General features: G+C 36.7%; 2 protein-coding genes across 6 annotated transcripts in view; both read right to left on the bottom strand.

The window, feature by feature from the left end:
- Positions 1-22,537, bottom strand: part of tfcp2l1 (transcription factor CP2-like 1) — a 45,754-nt gene that overhangs the window by 22,299 nt on the left and 918 nt on the right. The window contains exons 2-15 of one of the 5 annotated variants that reach the window (XM_056263178.1): positions 22,366-22,508; positions 21,772-21,845; positions 20,917-21,022; positions 20,706-20,812; positions 20,465-20,617; positions 19,266-19,376; positions 18,044-18,135; positions 17,910-17,961; positions 17,713-17,806; positions 15,296-15,386; positions 15,119-15,201; positions 14,886-15,028; positions 13,147-13,198; positions 12,516-12,757 (exon numbers count right to left, since the gene is read on the bottom strand). In XM_056263178.1, the coding sequence (XP_056119153.1) occupies positions 12,720-12,757; positions 13,147-13,198; positions 14,886-15,028; positions 15,119-15,201; positions 15,296-15,386; positions 17,713-17,806; positions 17,910-17,961; positions 18,044-18,135; positions 19,266-19,376; positions 20,465-20,617; positions 20,706-20,812; positions 20,917-21,022; positions 21,772-21,845; positions 22,366-22,508 (1,339 nt within the window). In that variant the 3' untranslated portion in view covers positions 12,516-12,719. Of the gene's footprint in view, positions 1-12,515; positions 12,758-13,146; positions 13,199-14,885; positions 15,029-15,082; positions 15,202-15,295; positions 15,387-17,712; positions 17,807-17,909; positions 17,962-18,043; positions 18,136-19,265; positions 19,377-20,464; positions 20,618-20,705; positions 20,813-20,916; positions 21,023-21,771; positions 21,846-22,178; positions 22,509-22,537 lie in introns of those variants that run through there. The other 4 variants (XR_008808202.1, XR_008808203.1, XM_056263177.1 and 1 more) reach the window with 4 other exon arrangements.
- On the bottom strand, positions 150-9,729 carry ddx18 (DEAD (Asp-Glu-Ala-Asp) box polypeptide 18). Its single transcript, XM_056263175.1, has 14 exons — positions 9,584-9,729; positions 9,089-9,253; positions 8,800-9,000; positions 6,450-6,585; positions 6,243-6,343; positions 5,935-6,134; positions 5,744-5,858; positions 3,999-4,138; positions 3,734-3,895; positions 1,741-1,893; positions 1,520-1,633; positions 1,321-1,377; positions 1,030-1,207; positions 150-690 (listed from the first exon to the last, which is right to left on the bottom strand). Exons 1-14 carry the CDS (start codon positions 9,693-9,695, stop codon positions 545-547), a joined length of 1,980 nt encoding a protein of 659 aa, XP_056119150.1. The 5' UTR covers positions 9,696-9,729; the 3' UTR covers positions 150-544.

The raw sequence follows: 22,537 nt of genomic DNA, 5'->3' as shown, positions 1-22,537 counted from the left end.
CTTTGGAAAGTTAAATTCATTTGTTGTCTGTTGAATCATCCACATCACAACAAATTCTCTAAAAATGAGTTGCATTGCTGTTTATTACATTAGTGCATACATTAAAATTGCTATTTATTAAATCCATGATAAATGGATTGGAAAATTCCTTAAATATCAACATTTTAATCAATATTCAGTTGCATTTAACATCACTTATCAAGCCATTTCAGAGCAAATGTATAAATGAAAATCAATAGGCTGATAAAGGTCTTGAACCCTTCAACCAGCCCTTGTTGCTACAAAGGTTGCAGGTTAAATCTCATATGAAAAGAGCAGACAGCAATTATTCATTAAATTTGTAATGTTTAATGTTGGGTGGGTAACAATAGAAATGTACCTATCTAACAATATAATGTCTTCTGAAAGCAGATTTCTGTACAGACATGGAATGCAGACTGATCAGAGCATTTCCCACACATTTTTGAACAAGTAACTAAAAATGACAAAGGTGTGGTCTGATAGTTACTCCATATTGATCAAAAGGGAAAAATTCATCTTAATCTCAGCGTGAGAACTGTCTGCCGTCTCCCTTCCCTTTGTTGACGTGTTTGAAGATCCTGGCCTTGTGGACGTTCTTAGATTTCTGGTAGCCGAAGCCTCCGCCGCCACCTCGCTTCTGCATCTTCACCCCTTTACTGCTGTGAACGTCTGAGAGAGCGAACGGTTAAGAACCAAACACTGCAATGTCAGAGGACTCTGAAAGAACTCAACTTATGAATATACTATAAATGCTTAGTACTGATCTACAGTACTGTTCAAAAGTTTGAGGTCGGTAATATTTATTTTTGAAAGAAATTAATACTTTATTTAATGAATCTTTGCTGAATAAGAGTTTTTCATATAATAAATGCAGCTGTGTTGTTCTTTCAAAAAACAAACTTCTGAACACTAGCATGTACCATGACAATTCCATGATCAACAAACTCAAACTGTTTAACAAGTTCCACATGCAAGAAGATTCACTGTAATACAGTGTTGAAAGGATACTGAGGTCCACAAAAGGCGGCACTTTAAAACCAAAAGACATCGCCACCTTCGGGAGGTCGAGTGTCTCTACGTTATAGATTTGTTTGAGGGAATGAGAGTCGTAAGATCTGACGTAGGATTTGTAGGCCTCCTGAGCTGATTTATGAAGGTAGTAGTTCTTCTCTATCAGTTTCTCCATCTGAAAAAGACAAAAGCAAATAGCGATTTTAAATGGGTTTATTTGCTTTCAGAGGGATTCAATTTTAAATGCGTTAGAGTTTTAGATCAATTCGACTGAATATGAAGTCTCACCTGAGATTGAATGTCTGAGATTTTAGTCCAGGAGAACTCAAACTCACTCAGAGGGACCTTTAGAGTAACACAAGAAAGGCATCTTGACATGTTAAACAGCTTAATAACTACGTGGAAGTATTTCAACTCTTGTCATGACCATACAAAGACCACATGCACTGAAAGCCAATATAAAACATTAACAATAGAGATGTAATACTTTGGCCTGTTTGAGGAATCGCAAAAAGCCGAGCTCCTCTGGTCTCAGGATCAGGAGGGCATGTCCTCTGCCGTTAATACCACGAGCTGTTCGCCCTACGCGGTGAATGTACTCCTAAAATAACCAAAAAAATCATATATTAAAAAACAAATACACAAATTTTAAATGACCAACCATGTTGGACTACAAATTTGATGGACTACGGGGCATGACTGCTGTACCTTTGGATCATCAGGTGGGTCGTACTGAACAATCCAGTCCACCTCCGGGATATCGAGACCTCTGGCAGCCACGTCCGTACAGAGGAGAATGCCAGAGTCTGCATTACAGAACTGGAAAAATGTTGTGGTTCTCTTTGTCTGTTTCTGCTTCCCCTGAAAAATCATGAAAACAAAAGTAGGTTTCTTTAGGGTTCAACTTTAAGTTTTTTTTTTAAGACCTTTTCTTTAAATAGCTGCATAGATAAAATGAAGACCATATGGGTTTACAGTTCAAATACCAATTTTGACAAAAATAAAATGATAAACCTCACATTTTAGCCTTTAAATTTTTTTTTAAGAAAAGGGAAAACATTAAGTCAGAATTATAATTATATATTATATAAATATAAAATGTGACCTGCTGTGACACCACGAGCCAGTTAATTCAGAGTCTTAAAGGTACAATATGTAGGATTTTTGCAGTAAAATATCCAAAAACCACTAGGCCAATGTTATATATTTTGTTTAGTTGATTACTTACAATATCCCAAATGTTTCCAACTATTTGTAAATCGTGAGAAAATTGCGATTTTAACCAAGGAAACGGGACATGTGAGATGGGGTGAGGAGTCGCCAGTCAATGGCGTCATATCCGCGTTACCCCTGGTTTCTGCCAGGTTTGACCTCGTACTGCAATAGTACCCATATGGCGACAGACAGACGTTGACAACTGTGTTATGCCTAGCAGGACGCTCACGCTGTTGTTGTTTTGTTCAAACATTATGGACCATGACAAGCAGACTTTGAGACAAAAAGAGGACTAAAACGAAGATCAACATCTTTCGAGATGCCGAGAGCTCCGCGTCCGCGACTAACTTCGACTTGACAGAGACGCGAGTGTTGCATGTACTTTATTAGACAGGTGAGCAAATGAACACAAAACTAATCAATGTTATTTAGTTCAACATGATGAAATGTTATGATAATGTTAATCTAGCTTACCGGTACTTAGTCTCATACAGCCAACAAACAACCTAACTAACAACATTCAACACACTCAAATGCAGTTTAGTGTGATAGTGTAACTGTTAGAGCAAGTGAAACAGCGCTGCGTTACCTCAAGTTTAATTCGTCTAATAAACTGACCTGTGTGAGTATTAATTCAGCACTTTCGTGTAGTTCGGTAATGAAATGTCCTTATTCCTTTATATCCGCGGGACTCGCGTTGCATGTGGCGCTGGTATACGTCTAGCAATCGCGCCCTGCTTCATACCACAGTCATGTTAAAACGTCAATGTATTCACTCATCCATAAAAGATCCATAATTCCGCTTGATGTGGAATATACGTCATCAATATACGCATTTGTTATTGTAAGAGGTTAGCGACCTCTGGTGGCGAAAAATCCTGCATATTGTACCTTTAAGCCAGATTTGAAGCAACACTAAAGAACTTTTCCTCTTCGGTCACCCTACAGGTTGGAAGCGGAATTGTCCATTACCGCTGTCGTAAATAATTTAGCCTATTAGCCTACCGCAGCCTACTGTCGCACGCACGCTCGCTGTTTATCTAGCACCGGGTTTGGAATGAACGATGTCCACAGACAAGGTAGAGTATGTTGCATGATTTCATGAAAGTATGATGTATTGCGACATCAGAAACAAAGAAAAACTAAATAATGACTATTGTAACGCTTGACGTAAAGCAAGTCACATTTGTAGTTTTCTTATGTCTCATTCAAACGCGACCCGGTCTGCCAAACTTGCATAGTGTGGTTATAGGTAGCAGATATAGGACCGCAAAGCGAATCCAGAAGTGCCTTTCACCCTGTTACGACTTGATGAACCGCTGAAACGATTTTGGAAACATTATTTTAAAGTAAAAAAACGTTCTTTAGTGTTGCTTTAAGATATCTTGAAATGACAATTAAGACTTTTTTGGCCTTAAATTTGATACAACTAAATGTAAGACTTTAAAAAGCATTCATCACACTGCATAAATGCTCAATGACTCACGTGAATGGCCATGACGGGCAGATCAATGTAATTAAGCAGCTCATAGTGGTACTTCACAGACATGCAGGACGAGAAGAACACCATCAGCTTCTTCTTACGATTCTTCTTCAGAAACGTGAAGAGCAGCAGGAAACGTTTCTCCGAAGGACATACAACATATCCCTAAAAATAAAACAAACCACATGCTTAGTCAACTAATTCATGTGAAACTCATATTTTACACCAACACCACATGACCCATGGGTGCTGATAAAGAGCAGTTTACCTGTTCAAGTCCTTCCACAGTGGCCGCGTCTTTGTTGTCATCCACCCCAACATACAGCGGCTCCTTCTTGAGGGAGATTCGTGCAAGATCCTCCACCTTCCGTGTCTGTGTTGCTGAAAACAACATGGTCTGTCTTTTTTCTAGAGAAAGAGAAATATTTGTCATGTAAAAAATCCACACCATCCAAGTTATGATTTCTGAATTGAATGTCATGGATTAAAATGGTTGCATACTGGATGTTTTATCCCGTGTTTTAAGTATGTACTGAAACTGGTTTATGTAGTAATATTTAGTGTTGTCAAAATATTCGGTACTTCGGTACCAAGTCGGTACTTAAAAATTGTAAACGTCACGGTACCAAGTACCGGTGGTACCGGGTACCCGGTCAAACCCGGTTCTGGACGCGCATGCATGCACGAAGGGCGTGAAGTTGCGTCCTCTTCATGAAAGCGCTGAGACATGGCGACCGGCGGCGCTGCTGATGTGGTGTCTCTGTCTGTGTATTAAACTGCAAAAAGACTATTTAAATATTAACCCTGATATTATGTTCTGCTTGTCTCTGTGTGAATGAACGGCGCAGACGCACGGTTTCATTTAACATTACCTCACACACACACACACACACACACACAGAAGCACGAGTGACGCTCGCGCTGTTTTCAGTCTCTGCTGCCTCACGATTATATCTATGCCTCACGATATGATGACATGATTCAATTAATCTCCGAGAGTCACTTCATGATCATTTTACCGTTTCATTTGAGAAAAACTATCGTCATATCATACACGCACAGAAACTCAAAGGTCTTCACGGCAACCCGTCAAAATAAAAGTTTGGTTTAACTTAAAGAAATTGACAGAAATAATTATATCAGGCTACTGTACAATAGATTTAACTACGTCTCCATTAATTAAAAATACTACTACTAATAATAATAATAATGTGTGCATAGAAGGTTGCTTATTTTTCACTTGATTTTTTATAAGCAATATTTCTCAATATCATCAATATTTTTCGTTTAAACAGCATGTAGCCTTCAATGCTTTCATAAATTTACCGTCATAAATAATAAAGTCATTGAATTGAATTTAATATTTTTTTTCAAATAGTTAAATAAATTGGAAAAATAGTTCAAACAGATTTTGCTGTAGTACCGAAATTGGTACCGAGAACCGTAAAATTTGAATGGTATCGGGACCGACTACTGGAATTTTGGTACCGTGACATCCCTAGTAATATTTATAGGTTGATTGATTTTGCTGATACAATAATAATACCTCCTTTATAGAAAGGCACTAAAAGGATTTAGGTGCTAATACTACTAAAATCTATCTATCTTGACAAGAGTTTATGTTGAATGTATGTGTTAAAATTGAGTTTGTATAACCAAAAAAATATATATATAAAAATAACAAAAAAAACAATAAAATCCAGAAAAAAATAGTTTTGCATCGTGTGGGACTTTAAATTATAAACAAGCCCGAAGTACAACGGCACTCATGTTTTGAAATGTCTATGCTTTACTGCTTCCAGCTGCTCATTCAAAAAGATGTTTAAAATTATATATAATGTTATATGTTATATATATATATATATATATATATAATGTTTAATATTTACATTAAGCCATATCACGATTATTGCTTACAAAAATAGAACAAAAGTCTTAATACTTTAAGGAGCAACAGGAACCCTGGTTTAAGGAAGTGATGTCAGGTTAATAAGGTAAGTCATTGGTTCTTACTAGGTAGTAGTTTGATGATCTGCTTAAGTTCTTCCTCAAAGCCAACCTCCAGAATCCTGTCAGCCTCGTCAATGATCAGACATTGAAGGTTCTTAAACATGAATCCAGGCGTGTTCTGTGGAGAGAAATAGCGAGGTCAAGTATACGGTACAGACCTATGTGGCAAATCTGTTCACAGTAAAAGGCCTTACCTGCAGGTGATCGAGAAGTCTGCCAGGTGTAGCAACCAGGATATTGACTCCATTAGCGAGTTTCTGGGCTTCAGCAGAACGATTGCTTCCTCCCATGATGAGGCCGTATGTGTGCACGTGATGCGTCATCAGCTCCTTCAGCACACCATATGTCTGCATAGCCAACTCACGAGTGGGAGACAGAATGACAACTCCAGTCCCTGGGAAACAGACCACAGTTATGTCAAACTTACGGGTTTGGAAGACATCTCTACTATGAAAAGGACTATAACAATCAGAGAAAGCCAATACATTCAGTGTGCACTCACCATTTCTGGGCATGAATTTGAGTTTGTAGATGAGCTCAATAGAGGGAATCAGGAAAGCCAGAGTTTTACCACTTCCTGTTTTAGCTGCGGCCAACACGTCTCTGTTGGAAAAGAATGAGCATCCTAAACATTAATATGACAATTAAATAAATGTGATAATTACTGTACCACAGAAACCCGGCTATCTCTGATGCACTGCAGACTCACCTCCCCTCCAGCAGTGGGCGTATGGTCTTGTGCTGGATCTCTGTCATGGTTTCAAAGCCCATTTCTTTCACTCCCTTCAATGAATTCTCACTGACCACTTCTGCCAAAGATGCAAATGACTTGTCCTCAAACGCACCTGAGAAAGTCACAGTGAGGAAAACAAATCCTAGTTACCATCATTACCTATTCATGTTAATGGAAAAAATGAAAATAAATACCTAACAAACTGTTTTATTTTTAGATAGAAAAACGTTTCGAAAGGTTATTTTGCATTCCAAATAAAGAAAAAAGAAGTTTACCAGCTAACTGAAGAAGCTTCTGTGGATTTAAGATTAAAATGGTATTCACTACTACTAAGCCAGGCATCTATAATTAGGGATGCATCGATCCGATACTCAGTATCGGTATCGGCTCCGATACTGCCATTTTTGCCGGATCGGGTATGGGTCAGAGGAGGCCGATCCAAATCCGATATTGTGCGTATTATTCTGTGTTATTGTTAAGCCCCACAAAAGGCACAAAAACATTACCAAGTACCATAAAGTTTTCGTGCACTATCTTATAAGTGTTCTGAAGCCATTATATAGTATAATGTGAGATAAAAATTAATATTTAAGTCATTAAATTCAAGACCTCGTAAACTTTTTCCCTCCGCTGCGGCTGTCAGTCATTCTCCATTCAGCATTTAACAGCGCGTCGCGTTCTGTTACGACAGGCAACACGATGAAACTCTCCAAGATCAAGATGATTCAATGTTACTATTATTATTCTTGATCTGTAGATAAAGGTCTATGGTTTAGCATAAAACAACTTTATATTGCTGGACTTTATTGCTTTAACTAAATCATGTTACTTTCTACCGGGCGTCTGTTAGATCGCAACAGAGTAGCCTAGAGTCAGAGAGCACTATAGGCTAATTGTTCTTCACGCGCACAGTAACTGAAATTTAAAACTGTTAAAAGAAAAGGCTCAATAAACGATTGCATAGATACTGTGTATAATACACTACGCATCGATATGTCTTTCCTTTGTGCTTTGAACTGTTCAATGCGGATTCGACGCGCTGCGCGCTGTGACTCCGTGTTGCTTCAAGCGCATCATTCTGCGCTCGGGATGCGCATAAGCGCTGTGTGCCGCACTGTATTGGATCCTTTCATAATCATATAATACTACTTTTGCGCAATGAAAGATTATTAATAGCCTTTCTTGTTCTGTCCTATCTGTCATATGTTGCTGCCTCATTAAACAGCTGTGCTATACATTTAAAACATGTCTCAATTTTATAGTAGCCTATACAGGCTATATATAATAATTTATCTTTTTGATTTTTGTTATCTTGTTTTTCATGAATGTATTTTACAACAAAACAAAGAGCAATGTGTAATGTTTGACCAGATTTAGTGTTACACTTATTGTCTCTTATTTGTTCCCCTAAATTTTCTTCACTAAATGTTCAGATTTTATACAATTATTGTGCACTCATGATTTTTCTAGACTAAATTGCACTGCTGAATTATCCACTAATCTAGTTTATTATAGCATTTTTGTCACAGATTATGATCATATATTTTTTGGATTTGTTGTTTTTCTTTAAAATTAAGTTGTCTGTGTTAAGTAGATTGTGTTTAACACACAAAAGAGTGATTATCAGTTCAACACACAGAGTTATAGAAATTCTACTTGATTTAAAAAAAAAAACTGCACTGGTATCGGATTGGTATCGGTATCGGCCGATACTCAGAATTTTGGGATCGGATCGGATCGGTTTTGAAAAAGCGGTATCGTTGCATCCCTATCTATAATTGTGTCTCAATTACAAATACGTAGTAATTTTTTATATAATTCACACAAGAAAATTGAATAAAAGCTTCAGTGGATTTAAGATTGACTCATCTTACTAGTAATGAAACAAGCATCTCTTATTTCGTCACTCAATTACAGATATATGTTGTCAAAGAAGGTCAAATAAATTGGTTTATTTACTAAAAAGCACAACATTTCAAATGGTAAAAGTAAAGCAAAAAAATAAATCTGGTGTTTTTTTCACCAGATATCTGGATAAAAGAAGCTTCTATGAATTTAAGATTCCATTACCATGATAGTTTTTTTACTAGCTATAAAACATGAATCTCTTATTTTGTAACTAAATTACATTTACGTACAGTAATTTATTAACTGGTCAAACAAATCTTTCTTTAAAGGTTTTCCTAAAACTAGCCAAATCGATCTGACATCTCATTATTTTTCACATTTAAATGAGCGGATAACTACACTAACTAAACTAAACCACGCTCACCATATATGACTCACTGCAGACTGTATTTAACAAAGCCGGCTGTGCCATGATTACCTGTCAGACCAGAAGGAAGCTGTGGTCCATCTTCATCACTATCATCCTCCTCAGCTGATCCCTCTTTTTCATTTCCATTCTCTGAAAACTTGACAGACTCTGCACATTCCTCCTGTTTCTCATCACTCTCTTGCTCCTCTTCTCCCGCTGATGCTTCTGTCGTCTCTTTAACTTCATTCTGCCTTTTGACCTTTTTCACACCTATAAGAGTGTATGTGTATACATGTCAAATACTTGCATTAATTTGCATAATTATAACGATACATTCACAGCAACATTAAACACTCACTGGATGTTGAGTCGCCTGTGCCATTCAATTTTCTTTTCTTTTTCTTCTTGGTTTTCTGTGAGGTTTCGCCGCCCTCGGTGGAGATACTTTGCTGCTTCTGCTCTTCAGTGATTTTTGGAGCAGAATCTCTGGTCAAATCAGCTTCCTCCAGCACAACCTTCACCTCTGCCAGATAAGAAACACATACAGCATATTTCATCAACTCCATCTTAAAAGGAAAGAGCATGTACACTCAATATGAAGAGTTAATGCGAGATTAATGCATTGACGGTGACGTTAACATGTTCCTCAAGATCAACTTGTCGCTTATCAACATTATAATTACGGTTTATTTAAACTTATATGACGTGCTGAGTTAAATACAACTGACTGAACTGTAAGACAAAACTTTACGAATGCATTTTAAAGCGGTGTGATTATCACATGGTGGATCCGAGATAACGCCTAAATGAAGTATACGTCACGTTAATCTTTACAACAAAAGTAAAAAATCACCTCCGCCGATTTCTTCTTCTTCCTTCTGAGATCTGAGAAGTTTCCGTTGTTTATTTTTTTCATTTCTCTTCTGAATTTTCTTGCGCAGAATCTTCATCTGCATGTCCGCCATGGCTGTACACAAACACGTGTGTGCGTGCTGCGTGGGGTCCTACGCTTAGCTGACTGACTCATACTATGCCTGACTAAAAATATTCAAGACCCTACTGCTGTGTTCGAAATCGTCCACCCTTATTCACTATATTTATACTCCTAAATTATATGTGTCTTTGTTAAAAGCTATTCCTGATGGTTTGGTTCAGCTGATTAAAGGTGCATTGTTATACCTGTGATTCCATGTGTATCTGACTGAGACTGAGACTGAGACTGAGTAATTTCATCTCCGGTCTTAATTTTACAGAGGAGAGCTGTAGATTAAAGTTTTAAGAACATTTATAAATACAGAGACTTTCCCTTCTAAAGTTAGAAAGAGACCTCTTGTTTTCGATTTTCCTAAAGATAAAGTAGTTCAAATTAGAACTTATAAATTATATGTCTAACTTTCCCCATTCTAAAGAGATTCAGTTTTAAATGATTCATGATATTTATCCTTGTAATGAGTTCCTCAGACACAGATTTAATTTGGGTTGAAATGAGTGCACTTTTTGTGAAGCAGAGGCCTATAGAGTCGTTGGAACATATGCAATTTCTGGGATGACCTTTATGTTTGGTTAGTTTGAAATACCTTACTGATTTTAAAACTATAAAATATTTGTCTTTTTGTCTAAAATATGATGGTGAATTTTTGGCTAACAATATCCCAGACAGCAACATAGTGTCGGCCCAGATCCGGCCTACATCTGGACCGTGTGGACTGGATCTGGGCCGACACTATGTTGCTGTCTGGGATTGTGCTGTTGGCTAATTACTTTATACATCAATGCAGATGCTTTAAGAACCCTCACACAATCTTGCTTTTTCATAAAGATTTAAATGATTTTCTTCAAATCTTTAAGACTCATGCATAACAAAAAACATGCGTATGGTATTTTTTTGATGATAATATGTGTAATATTTTATGTATGTAATTTATTTTTTAACGTTTATTTATGTTTATGTTGTTTATTTATTCAGTTTGCTGCTATTGGAGTTCTTGGAATTGTATTGTTTGTTTGGTATCTTATGTTTCATGTAGTAAAACGTTAAACAAGATACTAAGTAGTGAATATTATTAATTTATTTGGTACTGTATATAATGAAGTGTGAAGCATTGACACTCTCTAATTGTTAACTGGATGATCAATTTATCGATATTCACACTTGCCCGTGGATCACTAACCGTGTTTATAATATAGTTTATAAATGTGCGCAGCTGGCACGTAGGCTACTGATTTTCCTTGGGATTTTCGTGATTTAATTTCAAATCAGTCATTTTTTAAACATGACAACCTGAACAAAGAATAAAATAAACATTTAACTATTATGTGAAAAATATATATATTTTTAAATATTTTTTAAGTAAATCACGATTGTTGTGGCAACATTTCCATCACGACCAACACATTTTGAAAATGGAAATGTTCAGAAATTTTAGAATTATGTTGTGCTTGAATGTTCACCACTGCACACTGTTAGACAAGTTAAATAACCGAGTGTGAAAGAGTTTACTTTCTAAACGACAGCAGTGCTCATAGTAAACACATTTTAAACACATAAGATATTGAAAAAGATATATAAATAACTGCATTTAATGTTCTTTTGCATGTGTTGCTAAGCGTTTTTTGGTTTTTTTTGTCTGGATGCTACAGGGTTTGGGAATTGCACTGTGGATTCAGTGCTGCTCACTGAAGTGTGCTGCTCTCCACGTCATGACTAACACACACAAAATCACCCTTACAAGTTCACTTAACTACACTGACCTCATGACTACAGAGGAATTGGAGGAGAATCTGAGTAGAAACCAAAGGCTTTTGTCAATAAACTGTTTCATAACCAACGCATTTCACAAGCTGAACCTAGACAACCTACTGATACACATTACAACCCAAGGAAATGATTTGTACGGTCAATCAAACAAAAAGGATAGCTGATTTGTTAAACAGCTATACACACATAGTATAAACTTTAAAGCTTACTTTTGTACTTTATGTGGCAGGTGTGACCACACAGTGTTAGTGTTACTGAAAACTAGGGTACAAATAAAACATGTTTCTTTGCAACACTTATGATAAGGACATTTACCATACAAAAGTTATTTATTTTTTCCTGCAAAATATTTTTTCAAGGTTATCAAGCAGCAAGGTCCATCAAGATAAGTTCAACCAACAAACAAACAGGTGCTATCGTACAGTTCATTCAAAGCTTTGAGAAATACACAATCATTAATCAGTTACAAACATACAAACCTCAAAAGCATTGTGATAAAAAAAGCAAAGCAATAACAGATCCTGAGCAAAGACTTTATCTCAGTCTGTGACTCAGTCTCAGTCTGAACAAAAGCACCAATGTAACTACTGAGAGGTCTTTTAAATTCCATGTTTGTCTATCACTGCAACATTAATATAAACACCAATATCTGTATTGTAAATGGCCAAGTCATAGACAAGAGTTTACGAGTTATACAATACAGATTGTTTCTGCTTCACAGTAATAAACAGGAAAATTACAGAATCAATGATACAAACCTCATCAAATCAGACACATTCAAATGGACAAGTTTTAATAGTTTCTAAATATATAAATAAATATATAAAATTGTGTGTGTGTGTTTTTTTGGTAAGGCCATCTTGCACAGCAAATCAGGTCTATGCTATTTGGTATCTAATAATAAAACTAAAGAAAATAGAAAAAAAATGTGTGATGGTTTGAAAAGAATACTGCCAAAATACTACTGTAACATGATACAAATAATTACTATAAAACAAATTAACAAACTGAACATGACTTGACTTAATACATAAAATAATGAATATTTGATTTGATTTACAGCAAAACCCTTCACAACATTCTCGCTTTAAAATACGGAACAGTCATCTACATCATAAAAATAAAATCATCCACATTTATTAATTTCACATTCCACTATGTGATATGAAACAGTTCAATATTGTGAAAATAAGCTAAAGGCACCTGCAATGCTCCAGTAGTCATACTCGGGTCACTTCAGTACAACATGGTAGCCATCATTACTTTCATCTGCCGTCACACAGGAAAAAACGTAGCAATATTAACCACATATGATTATGAAGTGTGAATGCAATAGAGATTCAGACACATACTGTGACTATTTTAGTGATGTTTTTTGTTTTAAAGTCTTTTGTTTTTCAAAGTCATTCCTAGAGGTCTGAAGACTTTTTAACAGTTGCCTGTTCAGTGAGCCATGAAAGTCAGAAGTGTGACGCAACCAAAAGCTACCTGTGATTTGTATGTATTATATTTGCATTTAATTTAAAGTCATGCAGCAAATATTTAGCTTCTGAACAGGTCTTTTGTGCAATGGCAATTTTCACCCCATAACTCCAGCTTGATAAACATGAGGCTAAATTAGTATAGTTAAGATAAAAATACCATGTCCATAAAGTTACCTTTCATAGTGCTGATAATGAAGCTAGTCTCCTCTGTAAAGTTCTGGACCATCTGAAAAAGCCAAATAGATGTAGAGTGACCTGAATGCATTAGAACACACCTTTGTGATTCTTTTTAACAGCGTATACCTGGAATACTGTATTTTCTGGCACTCTAATCTACTTAAAATCACTACCAAAATAAGTTACTGATTGTTGGAGGAAAAGAGTGTTGCTACAGACTAAGTCTATAGTGCTTTTTGTCTATTTTTGGAGTTTAACAGCCCCTGGTCAAGATTCACTTTCACTGTATGGAAAAGAGCAGTGTAAACATTCTGCTAGAGGTCTGCTACCCGACCCGAGCCCGACGGGTCCCGAAAAATGTGCGGGTTTCGGGTCGGGTTCGGGTTAATGTTTAATGAACAGCCTCGGGTTCGGGTTGGGTTCGGGTTTAACTAAGAAAAACTAAATAGGCTATATATAGTTTGCGTGCCGTGTGCTTTGCCTGCTTGCTGTGTTGTGGTGACCGGCACGCGAGAGAGAGAAAGTACATACGTGCGCAGATGTGCAATATGTGCATACACACAGTCAGACACACAGGCTCTCTCTCAAATATAATGATAATAGATATATATATATATAATTTTTTACAATTATTTGTTTTATTTTATCATATCATTTATATCACAAAACTGTTTTGCGCATGTGCTACCGCTCTCGCGCGCTATTTCAGTCACAATACAGACAGACAGCAGACGACAACAAGCAAACCATGAGTCTGATAAAGCAAAAAATTACTTGGTAAGTTTTTTCTCTTACTGCTGTGCTGCCTGCTGATAGGGCCGCTGCGCCTACATGTATTTGTTTAATATGTCAAGCAATCATATACAACATAGCATATTGCAAAAATGGTATTTGCTGTGAGAAACAGAATGGACCTCTGGTTCGGGTCGGGTTCGGGCTTAATATGTAAATGTAATTGTCGGGTCGGGTTAAATGATCGCAGGTACGGGCCGGGTTCGGGCTTCAGTTTAAAGCCCGTGCAGACCTCTTTCTGCTAAACAAGTCATGCAGGTTTGAAATGAGTGTAAATGACAAAAAATAATAATTTATTGGTAAACTAATCCTAGAAATAAAATGTCAAAAAAGTTATGTGGCCAATATCTCCTGATATACAAATGTACACTACCTTTGGGGTCAATAAGATTTTTTATTTGAAAGAAATTGAGTTTTATTCAGCATGGATGCTTTGAATGTGTAATTTACATTATATTTCAAAAAACAATGGTGTTCTTTTGAATGTTCTAATAATCAAAGAATCTTGAAAAATGTATCACAGTATCCACAAAAATAAGTTTGCAGTTATGCAGAACTGTTTTCAATATTAATAATAATAAGAAATGTTTCTTGAGCACCAAATCAGAATATTAGAATGATTTCTGAAGTATCATGTGACACTGAAGACACGAGTAATGATGCTGAAAATTTCAGCTTTGCATCACAAGAATAATTTACATTTCAAAATATAATAAAAAATAATAAAATAATTATTTCAAATATTATTTCAGGATATTACTTTTTCAAACAAATGCAGCCTTAATGAGCTTAATATACTTCGTTTAAAAACATTTCAAAAGTTTGGGGTTGGTAAGAGTTTTGTTAATGGTAGAGTAAATGTGCTACTATTTGTCCAACAGTTCTTGAGTTATGTAATCTCTGGAATGTCCTGACTCATTTTAAAGCACTCTCTGCCCTCTTACCTCATCTGAAACTAAGACATGGATCCCCGTCGGCCCCTGTCTGTATATACGATGGATTTGCTGTGAGGGAACATTATATAGATTGGCTATCTTCTCAGTGAGCTCAAGGACAGTTAGGTCCTCTAGGTAGAGGGCATGGTACACTACAGACAAAAACAATTAAGAGTATTAAGTATAAATGTAACTGCATGTCATACATATCATAACGGACACCATCATGTGACGTCTCCTACCATCATCACCCGCTGCTTTGGTGTGGGGTTGGTTCCTGTTCTGCAGCTGGGATATATAGACAGTGAGACGTGGTTGTATACACCTGCGGAACATTGCCACAGAAAGTGTTGAGTACATGTTTGGACAGGACACATTTTAGGATGAATCGGAAGTGTTTGATTAGGGAGACAGCTCACCTTCCTTTGATTGCATTAAAGAGACGGATGCCATCAGCAGGACCACAAATCTGAATGAAGTCTTCTCTACTCATTTTTAGCAGATCGGAACCTGAAACATTAACAAAGCTGTTCATATAGTAGTCTAATATTTAAAATCGTGACATTTTTAATTAAAACATAGTCAACACAATGACTGTTTCAAATACAGTACCATTCAAAAGTTTTGGGTTGGTAAGATTTTGTGAATGTTTTGAAAGAAGTCTCTTGTGCTCAACCAAGGCTGTATTTATTACTTAATATTGTGAAATATTATTATAATTTAAATTTTTTTCTGTTTTGATAAAATTTTCACATGTAGTTTATTACTGTGATGGATTTTGAGCATCATTACTCCAGTCTTCAGTGTCACGTGATCCTTCTGAAATAATTTAATATGCTGATTTGGTCTCAAGATTTTTTCTTGAAATTTCTTATTACTATCAATGTTGAAAACAGTTTAATATTGCTTAATATTTTAGTAGAAACTTTTTTAGGATTCTTTAAAGAATAGAAAGTTCAAAAGAAATAGAAAATATAAATCTTTTGAAACATTATAACATATAAATACCACTTTTGATCAATTTAATGCATCCTTGCTACATATATACTCACCTAAAGAATTATTAGGAACACCATACTAATACTGTGTTTGACCCCCTTTCGCCTTCAGAACTGCCTTAATTCTACGTGGCATTGATTCAACAAGGTGCTGAAAGCATTCTTTAGAAATGTTGGCCCATATTGATAGGATAGCTTCTTGCAGTTGATGGAGATTTGTGGGATGCACATCCAGGGCACGAAGCTCCCGTTCCACCACATCCCAAAGATGCTCTATTGGGTTGAGATCTGGTGACTGTGGGGGCCATTTTAGTACAGTGAACTCATTGTCATGTTCAAGAAACCAATTTGAAATGATTCGAGCTTTGTGACATGGTGCATTATCCTGCTGGAAGTAGCCATTAGAGGATGGGTACATGGTGGCCATAAAGGGATGGACATGGTCAGGAACAATGCTCAGGTAGGCCTTGGCATTTAAACGATGCCCAATTGGCACTAAGGGGCCTAAAGTGTGCCAAGAAAACATCCCCCACACCATTACACCACCACCACCAGCCTGCACAGTGGTAACAAGGCATGATGGATCCATGTTCTCATTCTGTTTACGCCAAATTCTGACTCTACCATCTGAATGTCTCAACAGAAATCGAGACTCATCAGACCAGGCAACATTTTTCCAGTCTTCAACTGTCCAATTTTGGTGAGCTCTTGTAAATTGTTGCCTCTTTTTCCTATTTGTAGTGGAGATGAGTGGTACCCGGTGGGGTCTTCTGGTGTTGTAGCCCATCCGCCTCAAGGTTGTGCGTGTTGTGTGGCTTCACAAATGCTTTGCTGCATACCTCGATTGTAACGAGTGGTTATTTCAGTCAAAGTTGCTCTTCTATCAGCTTGAATTAGTCGGCCCATTCTCCTCTGACCTCTAGCATCAACAAGGCATTTTCGCCCACAGGACTGCCACACACTGGATGTTTTTCCCTTTTCACACCATTCTTTGTAAACCCTAGAAATGGTTGTGCGTGAAAATCCCAGTAACTGAGCAGATTGTGAAATACTCAGACCGGCCCGTCTGGCACCAACAACCATGCCACGCTCAAAATTGCTTAAATCACCTTTCTTTCCCATTCTGACATTCAGTTTGGAGTTCAGGAGATTGTCTTGACCAGGACCACACCCCTAAATGCATTGAAGCAACTGCCATATGATTGGTTGATTAGATAATTGCATTAATGAGAAATTGAACAGGTGTTCCTAATAATCCTTTAGGTGAGTGTATATACAGTATATGAAGACCTCCAATATAAAAGCCTCTAAAAGCCACCTATGTAAAAAATGAGATAATAATAATATTGAGTGAATGCTCTCTGCACATAGTATACCGGTACGATCATCAAATACTTTCACTTCAAACTCACTAAATCCCAGCCTCAGCCCATTCAGAAATGTCGGTACTTAGGTAGAAACCTATACATAGGAGCCTAATAAATATGTTAATATTAAAGAAAAACGTTAGACGTACTTAGAGGTTTTTACATCTGAAGTCTTCACATATATATATATATATATATATACAATATTTATATCTTTTTGACTCCTAACTTTATATAATTCATTCAATACAGTTCACAATCAACTGTTTACCCACAAATTTGTGTGTTCAATGTATTTTTATGCTTATCTGAGTATCAAATTTTTGGTTTAGCAGCACGTTAATGTTAAACTATTCAATTCAATCTAAAAAAAAATCTAAAAAAAAATCTAACAAATAAAAAAGCAGAAAGCAGTATGCAGTTCACTAGAATTTCTAACAGTTGCAATTCTCAGTGAATATTTCAGCCCACCTGAGAAGCCAGAGAAGAGCCTGCAGAAACAGGAGAATCTATTACGATGGAGCCACTGCTGAGTGTCCTGCATGGAGGACGATGGCAACAGGTGCTAATGGCAAAAAGAAGAATAGCATCATCCATGTCCTCAAACACAAACCTATAAAGATAAGAAAGCACGGCATTAATGTTTTTAAGCAGCCCGCCATACTTACATCAGAGCAGCTGGGCAGAAGTAGCTCCCCCTGCAGGTCTGGAGAGCAGTTTCTATTAAGACAGGAGAGCAGTGGCCAGTTATGTTTGTGTTCCTGAAAATCATGCTTTGATTTCATACTGAATAAGGACTCACTCCTCTGGGAAGCTGTAGGAAGTGTGAGCACTGAGATAACCTGGAGATGAAGTGTTGCTGCTGACGGATGGGGCTTCAGGCCAAGGGGAGCACTGAAAGAAAAGGAAAAAGTCAGGTGGCTGTTTAAGCCCCACCTCTCTTGACCTTATTCTTAAGATGTATTGCTTTGGTCTAACAAGCAATCTCGTTAACATTCCAGTCAAACCTTGCTTGTATGAGAGAACTTAATATTTCACTTTGGCCAGTCAAAGTCAGGAGGTAATGGAAAATTCAGCAGCCATAAATGTTTGACTGCCGTCTTGAAAGAGCGCAATCATTAATATATAATGACACGAAAACAGCTCTTTTCTATACAATGATGGTGATTTATACTGTCAAGAAGCTCCAAATTTATACTGTCAAGCTCCAAAACACCATTAGTGTCATAAAATTAGTCTATATAATTTGATGTAACTGACGACAAATGGAATTGTTTTTTGAATATCACATGACCAGCGTAAAGCATAGTCACAAATGAGATGCAAGAGCTACAAAGGAAGATTATTGGGCAGCATCCGAAATCGCATACTCTCGAGTAGGTACTTATTTTGAATAAGTAATTACTTCACGACCGCTAGAAAAGTATGTTCTATATACTGTAGTATGAATGTGTGTACTAGTGTGAATGTAATCTGGACGTACTACATTCACCATGTGACCTACCACCGTCAGTTGTGTCGCGTCACCGCCATTCACAAATCCTCTCCCGTGGCCTCATGGCAGTGGCGTAGGTTTGATTTTGAAATTGGTGGGGACGGGGACATCAATATATAAATATATTTTAAGTTTTGATCGAAATTATTGCTAGGGATATATCAGTGTCACTGGATATTGGTAGGGACACGTCCCTAGCGTCCCTACTAAATCCTACACCCCTGCCTCATGGGATATTCAGACTCTCGCCGGAAGAAATAGGTAATTCGTGATTTTTTGCCTGCTTTTTTATGAGTACTGTGAATTTGGACATGCTTCTTTTGTCACATACTATATAGTAGGGAAGTATGCAATTTCAGATGCAGCCTTAGTAAAAAAAAAAAAAAAAAAAGCCTTTTTGGACAGAAAAAATTGGTCTTCCTCATGGTGTTTTTTTGTTATTTTTGGGGCAGTATAAATCTAGATCCATTTTCTTTGCATGAAAAGAGGACATTTTTGGTAGCGAATACTACCAAGGCAGATGTCTTACCTCAGTCAGCACTGTTGTTTTATAGGATGGTTGATATTTTTCTCTATCCTGAGGACTCTTTTTCTCAATCTTATCTCTGTCAGTCTTGAGTTTGCGATCTGCGCCTTTCGGCTTGAAAAGAAAAATATGAATTAAAGCATTAAAGGGATAGTTCAGCCAAAAATGTAATTTACTCGCATTCACATTACATTCTCTCATTCCAAAACCGTATGACCTTCTTTCTTCTGTGGAACATATCAGTGTTTTTTTGTCCATACAATGTAAGTCAATGAGACCAATGTTGTTTGATTCTTAACGTTCTTCAAAATATCTTCTTTTTTGTTCAACAGACATAAAATGCATGCTGGTTTGGAAAGACATGAGAGTGAGTAAATGACGACAGACTTTTCATTTTTGGGCGAACTATCCCTTAAAGGGGTGGTATATGCCCTTTTCACAAGATGTAAAATAAGTCTTTGATGTCCCCACAGTATGTGTGTGAAGTTTTAGCTCAAAATACCCCACATATATTTTTATATAGCATTTTAAGTTGTCACTTTTTGAGGGTGAGGAAAAACGCACCGTTTTTGTGTCTGTGTGAGCTGACAAATGAGCTGCTGCTCCCGGCACAGGGGGCGGAGCTTCAAAAGCTTGTGTCCTTTTACCTCACACACAGACATGCACTGGAAATTTCAAACACTTTTAGCCTTTTATGTTCAAACCGAAGTAGGAAAGATGGAGAGACTCAAGAAGAAGTGACAACATGTAGACAACATTTCTGAATGGTTAATTGGTGAATTTATGTAGCTTGTGTAGTTATCTTCTAGTCATTGATTAGCATATTCTGTCTTGATAATCTATAAACCGCGTTCCCGGGGGTGGGGTTTATGTAAATTTGAGGGTTAGTGATGTCACTAACACACGGAGGAATGTCGTGTGGTCCCTACCAGCCGTTTGTTGTAGTCCTTAAAAAGCTATTTCTTTAAAAGAAAATATATCCCTTTGCTTTGAACTTTGAGCGTTGTAACTTTGCAGATGTTGTTTATGCTCAAACTGCAACATTACACACTAACTAAAGTTAGAAAAGTGAAATCATATTCAACCACCCCTTTAAGTAACAGCAAAATAATAATGTCACCTTTGAGGTTATTTCACAGTCTAACATCTCCACAAAGCAAGCACACTGTATCTGTTATCTTTGTAGAGTAAAGATGCTCTACCTTGAACACTTTGACCTGGCAGCTGGCGGAGCGCATGTGTTCAGTGTATTCTCCATGCTCGCTTGCTGCAAAGGTGTCTATCTGAATGCGAAAAGGGACGCCCTTCTCTCCACCATGTTTTCTAGGAGTGAACTCAGTGCTAATGCAGTTTACCTGTACATTAAAAAACAGAAGTTACTGCTAGTGATACTCACTTCAGAAATCTAGTGGAGAGGTCAGACTGAAAGAGAAAATGCTCCACCTGAATAAATACGGAGGCATTTTTGTCAGGATCCCAGAGGAACTCTATGGTGTTGAGCTGCAGTGGGTGGGCTCGAGGCTCCATCATGCCCACTGACAGCGGGATATCTGAACATAACAAAATGGACATAGTAAATCATATGACGATATGATTTTTAAAACAACTTGGCAAGATGGTCTTTTAGAAATGCGGTTTATGAGGAAATTTCCACCTATATCCAAGATCCTGTCTCCTGGTCGTTTCCACCTCCATCCTTCCAGCTGTTGATGCTCTGTGTATTGCAGCCGCCGGTCATGGAAAACGACACGCACAATGCTCTGGAAACAGGATAAGACCATATGATGTCAGGAAAGCATCCCACATGTCACCGTGGGTAAAACCAAGTATTATAACATGCACGTCTGCATTTTCTTTAGTATTTCATAACAGCTCACATTTAAGAATTCAGCCACAAATGGTTACAATTAAGTGTCAACTATGAATTTTTACATGCACATGTGTAAATGACTGCACTACATTTTTAATTGGTATTGGTATGTTGCATATTGCATTGTTTCTTTGAGGATGTTGTATTTGTAACAGTATCTTTTCATTTATAATATTGTATATTTTTTTTACTAGTAATGTCTTTTTTGTGTTACGTTCCAAGGGACATACTATGGATGTAAATTAGCAATATTGCTAAATCCAGCATATTAATATTTACATGTCTCTATTGAACAAATAAATAAACAAACAAACCTAGAATATGCCATCTGTTGGATAATAAACTAACAACTAAAAACTGTAAAAAAATAAAATAAAAATAATAATAATATATATATATATACACACATATATATTACATTTTAAAATCTTTAAAAATGATATGAGATTATTTCAAAGAGCATCTTTGTTTATCTCTAGGTCTGCACTAAAAACCCCTCAAAACCTCTAATGTAATCCATAATATGGCCACTAATGTGGCGGGGAAGATAGAACAGTACTGTAACTATAGTGTATAGACAGGTGATGCATACTGTAACAGTCACATAGTAAAAAAAAACACATTATTCATTTAACCTACCTTTACATATTTGCTGCTTATATCTGTATACTCCATTAGTTTCCTATTAAGCATTCGGATTTCATAGGACTGACCTACAGTGCATTAAACCAAGACATATTAAAATGGAAAAAACAGAAACCACACTGAAAGTATAGTTTGTAATGGTTGATTTTACTTCCAATGCACAAATGGTTTACATTATTTTAATGTCCACATAACAGAATTAATTACTGTACATGTATAGGAGCAAAATCATCTGTAAGCCTCAAAATAAAATGTAAAAATATTGCTCCAGTGATTAAAAATCACATTTACAACAAGTGTTTATTGTGATTCTTCTTAAGAGTTTGCTTTGGTAACTCTTTATGCAGTGTGTTGTTCGTTTTAGTCATGTCATGTTTAGTCATGTCATTTAGTCATGTCACCTTTAGTCATGGACTTCAGACATCAACAACTTTCGGTAACACCATCATGTCAAAAGTACAGACTGATATGTGCTGGGAAAAAAGGTTCTTTAAAGATGAACATAAGATGAAAAGACAAAGCAATGTGCTATGCAACTTCAAATGTTGACTGAAGTTAAACAAGCACAAGAAGACTATTTAACAATACCTTGATTTAAATATGTAAGTGTTTCATCCTGGAGTTTCACCGCTGGAGATGTGGCTGCACAAAGCACATAATGAAAAGGAGACGCTCTGATCTCAGTGGACTGATGCTCCTCTTCATGCTTGAGAAATGGAGCAAGAGCATCTCTGAGGGAAAATAAAGGACATACTATAGA

The sequence above is a fragment of the Rhinichthys klamathensis genome, unplaced genomic scaffold, assembly GCF_029890125.1.
Source record: "Rhinichthys klamathensis goyatoka isolate OS25496 unplaced genomic scaffold, OSU_Roscu_1.1 h1tg000201l_1, whole genome shotgun sequence".
NCBI classification, from domain to species: Eukaryota; Metazoa; Chordata; class Actinopteri; order Cypriniformes; family Leuciscidae; genus Rhinichthys; species Rhinichthys klamathensis.
Note: the sequence above shows the minus strand (reverse complement) of the source record. Positions and strands in the feature narration are given on the sequence as shown.